Source organism: Sphaeroforma arctica (assembly GCF_001186125.1).
Source record: "Sphaeroforma arctica JP610 unplaced genomic scaffold supercont1.716, whole genome shotgun sequence".
NCBI lineage: Eukaryota > Ichthyosporea > Ichthyophonida > Sphaeroforma > Sphaeroforma arctica.
In genome coordinates this window covers 1-9860 of record NW_014039842.1, presented here as the reverse complement: position 1 = coordinate 9860, position 9860 = coordinate 1, and the positions used below count along the sequence as shown (strand labels likewise).

Below are 9860 nucleotides of genomic sequence, written 5' to 3'. Positions count from 1 at the left end.
CCGCACTGAGCCTCAGGGAGACTCAGTAGGTTTTAGTATCGTATTTTGATGTGTTTACTACACCTGACGGAATTGAGAGATCGAACGTGTAAAGGAGTATATACGCATTTAAATGGTATCCAGGTGCATTGAACAAAGAGGTTAGCAGTAGAATCGTGGAAAGTTACGGTCTAACAGCACAGTTAGAGAATTACTGTAAATAAAAGAACCACCTTAGAAGTTACAGTACAAAGACAGGAATGATATTCTTTAGAATAAGGGAGATCTAGGTAGAAATTGCGCAATGTGTAGTCAGAAGCAACAGAGGTACTAGGATCTACTTGTCTAAGCAGGACTTCATGTTTGAGCTGCTCGAAGGAAAGAACCAAACAGGACTTAAAGGTATATAGAGGGGGTCGTAGAGCACGAGAGGCCTACATTAGGCAGATACATACCGATAACCGCAACTGCACATGCAGATGCACGGGAGAGTAAGGTTAGCGAAGAAAGGGGAGTAAGACAAGAGCTTAAGAGCTCTCTAATGCGGTTGGAGTAGCACACGAGGAGTGTAGGGTGCACCGTGATGAGTGGCTCATCGTAGAATACACGACACCATAGTCTGCTGAAGGAAGGAGCAAGACTCACGAACCAACTACTACTCGGAAAGGGAACGCAGTGTAGGGCACGGAATAAACCTTTCCGGGCAAACAGTGTCGAGACTTGTTGAGATGAGAGACGATCTCTAGGGCGGAGAAGTATTTATACCATACCTATTTCGAGGACGTCTACACACATTTCCAAACCTCCACTGATTTACACAACGTACTAGTATGTCCAACCTACGTCAAAGCTGTCGGCAGTAACATCTTACCCCTGAACGTCGGGAGGAAGACGACATAGACCGTCGAGGAACTAAGCGCCGCCAGTCTGTCACGGACCATACCGACCAACGAGCTGAGAAAGGGCGGATGGAGCCACAGGATGCACCAGGAAAGGTTCATTACCAAGCAGTAGCTACCGGTAGACAGGCATCCAAGACACCCAAGGGCGATATCAGCCTATCGCAGGAAGACGTTGTAATTAACGGCGAGGCCAAGGGAGATACCGACCTACGTGCGGACAGGGAGCAGTACATTACTGGTGAACATGTAGCTAGTGATGGGCTCCCTTCCCGTTCGTCTTCGGGTATCTCTGAAGCCTTATCTTCCGGTAAAGGGCAACCACGCCTTCCACCTAATAAGCGCAGGCGTCACCGCCGTCGTTCCTACACCAAGGGCACGGTGCGGGGCCAGTCTTCGACACAGAAACTAACCGAGCTTATGGCACAACAACAGTCGCTCTTAGAGAAGTACGAACAAAGGTTGCAGCGTACATCTTCAGAACAACCCGCGACATTATTGTCCGCGAACGAAGCGTCGACTAGCCCACACAAACGAGGGCATATGGCACAAGGTACGAAGGACAATCCTACGTTTCGTATCCAAGGACGTTCAAAACAGCACCATGGACTCGGATATGAATCACCTGGGTCGGAAGGTCAACTCTCTAAGGAGGAAGATACCTTGTCGTCTCTGGAAGAGGCTCCGTCATTCCAAGAATTCGCACGTGAGCAAGTGTTGGCCAAGTAAAACCCACATGGGAAGGAAGCGCTTAAGAATAGGCAGGACCAGTTGAGTACGACCTATCGCCGACAACAACAACGACAGTCGTTCGAGAGGGAAGCAGCCAGTGATCATGTACACACTCCCAAACCGGCAACGGCAAGTATTGAGAAAAGTCGACAGGTGCTACATGCCCGTACACTACACCTGAGCAACGAGTTATGCCAAGCAATAGAGAATAATAATACGGCTCGAGCTGAAGCTCTTTGGGGAGCAATCAAAACGCTTCGAGCCACGTTAGAGTCCCGTCCAGTGGAAAAGCGTCCGGTACCATCACCGCGTACATGGTCCGACTGGCCCTCGAATACATGACATCATGGAACGGGATACGAGAGGGGCTCTACTGGAGGCTTGTAAGAACGTGCAAATCGCCGGGTTAGATGAGAGTTGGAGCCTTACATGGTTTCACAAGGTATTATCTTACTTTAAGGCTGAGAAGTCAACATTGGATTACATACGCGACAACTCTGAACGATTGAAGATGTGGACACCAGAACTACAAATCGAACAGATCTGCTCGCATGAGACGCAAGCCACTGTTGATCCCGCGTTTCGTAAGCTTGCCAAGGGCCACAGTCGAAACATGTACACCCCTATCATGGAACAAATGACACAGCTCATGGAGAACCACAGGAGGGCACGTGAACGGTGCCAGACGGATGCAGATTTCCGATAGAATTTATTAAACCACTGCATTGTTCAGCTGTTAGAGGAAACTCTCAACGGCCGTACGTATGAACGTACTCTACAATTGCATCCCAATTTTTTTACTACAGCTGTTGAGTCCCGACATCCAGGACTCACAGCAGCGCACCACGGCGTGACTCCAGAACCGTATTAATCGCGAAGGTCTCCCGAGTAACAGGGCTCGTGACTATACCAATAGCCGCTCTAACCCGCAGACGGTTCGACGACAGTCACAGAACTGGGCACAGCGTCCCCAGCCGACATTACCTACAACGTGTGCTGGATGTCAGGCACATGCACCGCCAGGTTCAAGTCATATTTCGCGATGTCATCATTTCCGTGCGTCGTCAACAGCGGGTTCGGACAGTAGGGCGCGACCGTATGATATCAACCGCACATCACGAGACGCACAACCGGCACACAGACCGTCCGCAGCTCCAACCTCAGGACAGGGGCAGCACAACAATCCGAGCAGAGACTTGGTCACTACGCGCCCAACTTCTCAAGTACAAGTGAATGCGATTACACACGACGACGGTTTTGTACCACTATCAGCAGCTACAGAGGTACACATCAACATGATACTCACGGAAGACCTCGGGCACACGACACCGGAACCAGACCAGGACCACGGTGTATGGGAGTCCGTAACCGATCGAGCATGAGATGTGAGGGTGTCTGAGTCGGATATGATCTTCACATTTGTTAATACTATTAGGGCAGTGATGGCGATACAGGACCCATTGCTGTCTTTGATAACCGAGTTTATATTCAAGTGCAGGTCAACGGACGTACGTTCAAAGCATCGATAGACACGAGAGCAAACAGAAGTTGTATCTCACAGACGAGACCTCCTCGGCCGCCCAATAACTCCAGCACCACCTGGGTCATTCATCTCTTTAGCTGACAAGGCGGTTCGAACTCCTCGACTGGGGACGACGGCAGTGGTACCAATTGTGAGACACTACATTAGAAGACGTATTTCTATATACGTTAATAACGTTTTACGTCGTCAGCCCGAGAGTAATTTGGGACTTGTTCTCAAATTAATATAAGTATAGGTGGGTCAGCCCGAGAGAACGTAAGAGTAATTTGAGACTTCTTCTCAGATTATTCTATTTATATGATACGGGCCACCGGCTAGCCGAGAGCCGAGGTCTGAGACTGAGTGTCGTAACAGAGAATAAGATATATTTATTTCTAGAAAATATATCCGAGTGCTAAAGTGCTCTGCATAAGGTTTCTCATACTGATCATATGAGTTTTTACCCTGGCCAACCCAAGTGATTGAACACTAGTACAAACACCATCAGTATATAACTGAGGGTGAGATCATAAATAAATTCATTCGAATGCACCATACTTTAAATACACTATCACTTTACTATTAGTCTCCCACATCCCACGCTAACACATTCGGTATGGGGCCAAGATCATCGACGGGTCACTAGAATTGATGAATTTAACGGCAGGTATAGACATCATAGTGGGACAAGATATGTTGAAAGGCTTGGGTCTATACATAGGCGGTATCCAATCACCACTCGCACCAATAGACCCCACAGAACTCGATGAGCTCCTCGAACCTATCCCACGCCGACAGGCACCGAACACGACGAAACGGATTTAGAGGCGAACGCGAAGATTGCTGACAACGCGCGATGTCGGTTGGAAGGGAGTGAAGTTACCATTCCGGTAACCTGTGAACAGGCGATGCACATGCGCAGATCAACACGTAACTTCGTATCCGACCGATGGCTACCCTACGTGGACGAACAGGTGAAGAAGTGGTTGGCGGACTTGGTGATCACGAAACGGACGACACCGACAACTGTTGACCTCTCTCTCCTTGCGGTTCCGACGTTCGATGCGGAAGGGAGCGTGAAGAAGGTGTTTGGATATACGCGCCGTCAACGTGCTTATTCCTGGTGACCAGTTCTTGATTCCAAAGGTCAACGAACTTATCTCTCGCCTCAAGAGTAAGAAGTACTACACTACGCTAGATATATCGGCGGCATATCATAGGCTACCGATCCATCCATATTCACAATACTTGTTTAGCTTTACACACGAGCGTTATCAGTATTCGTTTACATCGGTGCCGTTTGGACTCCTTGTGCTCACGCAACAGTTCCAGCGAACCTTGAGCACGATACTGGACGGCTTGCCGGTCCACCACTATATGGACGATATAGTTATCGCCAACGATGACTATGACGACCACATTCAGACGGTGCAGAAGGTGATTCAACGCTTAACGTACCACAGTTTGAAGCTTAGCCCCATAAAGTGCCAATTTGCTATTCCCGAAGTGGTGATCCTCGGAAAGAAAGTGTCGGCACAAGGCATAGACATTGATTATGAGAAGCAGGCTAAGTTTATCGACTGGCCTACCCCACTACGGTACAAAGATATAGCCTCTGCCTTAGGCTTGGCGAATTACCTTCATGAGCATCTCTCCAACTTCGCGAACACGGTTGCACCTTTGCGCGAGTTTTGTAAACTCAAACCGAAGAAGTTGATCGGCGAGCGTTGGGAGTAGAGACATGCACAGGCGTGGCAGGCGATGAAGGATGCACTTGTCAATGCAGTGGCATTGCACTTTCCGGTCGACGGTATACCATTGAACTTGGAAACCGACGCTAGCGATTACGGGTTGGGGGGAGCGTTATTCCAATGGGTCGACGGGAAGAAACACTATTTAATGTTCTATAGCAAGACTCTGAACCATGCGCAACAGAACTACGCTACACCAATGAACGAGTTACTAGCTTTGGTGTATGGGCTTACACATTTTAGGGAGCATTTGGATGGGCAACGGTTTGCAGTCTTTACGGACCACAAAGCCCTGGTGTATATGAATACACAGCTCAAGCTTAATCCGATGCTCCAGAGATGACACCATATTATAGCACCGTTCAACTTTACCATATCGCATATACCAGGAGAGACCAACGTGCTTCCGGACATGCTAAGCAGAGTACACGAGGGAACAGCGGAACAGGACGAACCTGAAATACTGTACACAGATTGTTGGCAGTTATTCCCTAGTTACTTTGAACAAGCACAACAACACTTCGGTCCGAATAATATAGATGTATTTGTGGACCCAACTAACGCTCAGTTTCCTCGATTTTGGACTAAAGACGAGGGGGAAGGGGCGTTTGCCCACGACTGGTCGACAGTCGATGGATGGATGAACCCACCGTGGGATAAGATACACAGAATGTTACACAAGATAAGGCATCGAACCAACACCTTCTCACTTGGCGCTGTTAGCAGTCGACCAATTTAATTATGATGGGTCCTTTAAGAAGGTCGGAGTTTGTTTGGATATGAGTCCTATTAATAAGATCATACCAACACATAGCTTCCATCTACCTCGTATAAACGAGTTACTGAGATCACTTGGAGGGGCAACTATCGTTTCAAAGATAGACCTAACTCAAGGTTATCATCAGTTAAAGATCCTTAGGGAACACCGTAAGTACTTTTCATTTGCATGGAAAGGAAAGCAATATATGTTCAGAGGAGCACCATTTGGGCTCCATATGCTTCCTGCTTTCTTTCAACAGATCATGGAAGATCTGTTTGAGGATATACCTCAAGTAAAAGTTTACTTGTATGTTTTATCTTCACGGCAACTAAGGAAGGACATGAACATGTCGTAAGTCAAGTCCTCGCACGCTTGAACGAACATAATTTTAAAACTAATGAGAAGAAGTGTGAATGGGGAGTAAATAAGGTCCAATTGCTTGGATACCTTATTTCAGGTGAAGGTATAGAAATTGATCCCGGGAAAGTGGATCATCTTCTAGACCGGAGAACCCTTACAACTGGAAAGGATGTTAACAGCCTTTACGGGTTTATAAATTTCTTTACAGATGGGGTCATTCACCTGTCGGACTTATTAAAGCCCTTTAGTCATATACGTTTACATAAAGGTAAACTAGGAGACTTATGGACAGCAGAATGTGAGGAGACGTTACGAAAAGTGAAGACTGCCGTTCAAGCTGCTTCAGTAATGCGACGTCCTATAGACGGTATATCGATCAAAACAGCGACGAATGCATCGGATAATGCTGTAGGAGGAATACTATATCAGGTTGAGAACAAACCTAGATATGTACAGTACTTTAGCAAGAGCTTAAATGCTTCACAGCGAAATTATCCTACTGTAAAGCAGGAGTTGGTAGCAATTGTATCTGCTTTAGAGTTCTTTAAAGACTATCTTCATGGCACACACTGTAGTAAGTAGTCGAGGATAACCGTATCTCAACGTACTCCCCTCGTACAAGGGGAGACGTTGCTCATATATTGAACTAAATCCTGTGACTATCATTTTGGTCATGTGTTTTCCGTTCATCAGTTTTAACCTGATTGGATAAACCCGATTTAAAATATAGTCTCTAATAAAACCCAAATATCAAATAAACCCTAATCCTAAATAAACCCTATCAGGGACTTCCTGACTACAACCCCCCCAAGCTGAAACACCACAAGTGTGCGAACTTAAAAGATTGAAGGAATGCCCAGAAAGTGGCTACGTGCTGGCTTTTATCCTCAGATAGCTAGAGCATTGTGCTGGCATTTATCCTCAGAGAGCTAGAGCATTGTGCTGGCATTTATCCTCAGAGAGCTAGAGCATTGTGCTGGCAATTAACCTCAGAGAGCTAGAGGGCTGGCATTTATCCTCAGAGGGCTAGAACATTGTGCTGGCATTTCACCTCAGCACGTAACATAAAATTATATCTATTACCATAATTATCTTCTAACTATAACTGGTCTAATAACCCAAAATCGTATATCTGACCACAACCCCCCCAAGCTGAAGCACGGAACGTGTGCGAGCTTCAGGAATGAAGATATACTAACTATCTGGTACGCTAATTTTTACCTCCACGAACAAGAGGGGTCCGCTGGCATTATCCTCGAGAGCTAGAGCATTGTGCTGGCATTTTACCTCTGGGAGCTAGAGGGCGCGACGTGTACGTCTCGAGCAACCCGTCGTTTTGAATACTTGAGACAACTGTTCAGTAGTGACACCATATATGCGTTCTGGCAAGTACAGTATAGAACTATACCTATGTCGGAGAATAACTGCCAATAGCAGAAACCGTACAAACCAGTTAACCCGATGATTTCAAACAGAGCCCAAGGAATTGTCTAGTAGATATCGCTGTTTTGTACTCCAGAACTCGAGTGGCTGGTTTATACTCGGAAGCTAGGGTGGCTGGTTTATACTCGGGAGCTAGAGTGGCTGGTTTATACTCGGGAGCTAGAGTGGCTGGTTTATACTCGGGAGCTAGAGTGGCTGGTTTATACTCGGGAGCTAGAGTGGCTGGTTTATACAGCACTCTGCATATAGTATCTCTGGCACGTCTGTTTCCGCGGTCCCTTCATGTATACGACTCAGCATATCCGGCAGGACATTCCTCTCCCCAGGTATATGTGAAATGGTGAAGTTAAAAGGCGCTATAATGTGGTGCCACCTCTGTAGCATAGGATTAAACTTCAGTTGAGTATTCATATATACTAATGCTTTGTGATCCGTAAACACCGCAAAGCGCTGGCCGTCAAGGTAGTCGCGGAAGTGTGTCAACCCGTAGACTAACGCTAGTAGTTCCTTCATTGGTGTCGCATAGTTCTGTTGAGTCTGATTGAGTGTCTTGCTGAAAAACATTAGGTAGTGTTTCTTGCCCTCTACCCCTGGAACAGCCCCCCCCCCCCAATCCCTAGTCACTCGCGTCTGTCTCGAGATTGAGGGAGACGTCATCCTGTAGTAAAAGTTCCCTTAAACCACTATCAGTGTGGAGTTAGAATTGGTTTACAATTAATTCACACGAGGTGAATTATTTGTAGACCACGTAGACAATCAAATATAAGAATAAATACACCGCACTGAGCCTCAGGGAGACTCAGTAGGTTTTAGTATCGTATTTTGATATGTTTACTACAATGTCCTTGTCATGTGCTGTTGCGGTTGTTGGAATATGCTTCTCGATCTAAGAACGATTGCTCGTTATTGCACTCCTAAACTAAGTTGCCATCAACCACACCTTCTGTGCATACTGTTGAGCCACTCCGTTGACCTGATTTATCTAGAAGTTCTAGTGATTTGAGTGTATTCGCATATCATTTTCACAATTTAACCATGTATTTACTTACATCGTTCGTGTTATGTACGCCCCCACCCTTATATGCTCCTAATAACTCACAGATGCTTACTTATGTCTCTGTATGCTTCCTTATATCCTCCTTCGTCGACCTATTTTATCTAATTCACCCTATGTGCAATTCTGGTCGTAGTTGGCTTCACCTGGATAGTTATCTTTTCTTTACTTCGTCGGTACTTATCGTAGCCAAATCTTACGTAAACTATTCTAAATAAACACTCCGGTCTATTCGTTTATAAGTCATAATCCCAATAAATAACCCTTTTAGAATCCTAACTCCTACTTAGTTGCGTATAGATGCCATTAGATGCACATGTCTTGCCATTCCATTTCCTACTACTTAAATCATCGGTCTGCTCACGTCCTTATGACACGTTATGCAGTCTTTTGACGTGTTGCCTAATATATATTTATCGTTGTGTCTTTTACATTTCCCATTCTTAAAACTTTGTAAAATAATATAGTATGCCGCTGATTCTTTGCGTAATAGTATTAACCGAGTCGGCACTAACCATGTACATCTCCCATCTCTACTACTGTGGATCCTAAAGAACTTTCTTCTTTTCTTCTAACAACTTCTTAAATATAATGTAAGCTCATTAACTTTCAATTCGATTTGTACTTGTCTCACACTGAAAACAACCTTCCTACCTGTACTCACACATGACTACTTATCTGTGGATTCTGGCTGATTCTCTGATTTCGTTATTTGATCGTCTTGAGACCTTCCTTGTTGACCCTGGCTAATGTTCTACTTGATTGGAATGTTCGCTCATCGGTTTCACCCGTATTAGTAGATTCTTTCTTCATACTCGTTGTCCTAACGTCGTTAGTACAACGACCGGATAATATAAATCGTTCCTTTTGATGCGACATTCTTTGTTCGTATCGTCTTTCAATTGTTATACATATAACAAAAAAATATGTGCCAGCTACTGACTAGTTCATATTCTATAGCTTTCCCTGTAATTACTAATAAACTAACAACTTCTATGGTAAGTTAAAAATGTAGTAGGGTTTAGGGTTTTAGAAAAACCTAAACCCTAAAACCCTAAAACCCTATACGCTAGATAACTGTATCGCAACGTTCTCCCTCCTCAGGGAGGGGGACGTGGTTCATTTATTAATAATTATAAACAGTAATCCTAAAATGACTGACTCTTAAAATGAGTCATTAGTCATGTGCTGTAAAACCAGCAAAACCCTAAACCCCATCCTAAGTAATCTGTCAATGTTACATAGACAATCATACCGACTTGAGAGTATCCCAACCCAGCCTTGTAGCCATGTGTGAGGTGCTCATACGCTCTTATATTAACCTGAGTTACCTGTCAGTGTTATATAGACACTCATACCG

The 9860-nt window shown here is 45.3% G+C and overlaps 1 protein-coding gene across 1 annotated transcript; it reads left to right on the top strand.

Moving 5' to 3' along the window:
• Positions 1 to 947: 947 nt before the first annotated feature.
• SARC_08200 (hypothetical protein) lies at positions 948 to 1607 on the top strand (the record flags this gene model as incomplete). The annotated part of the gene is made up of 1 exon (XM_014297827.1): positions 948 to 1607. The coding sequence occupies one exon, from the start codon at positions 948 to 950 to the stop codon at positions 1605 to 1607; it is 660 nt and encodes a 219-aa protein (XP_014153302.1).
• Positions 1608 to 9860: the final 8253 nt, after the last annotated feature.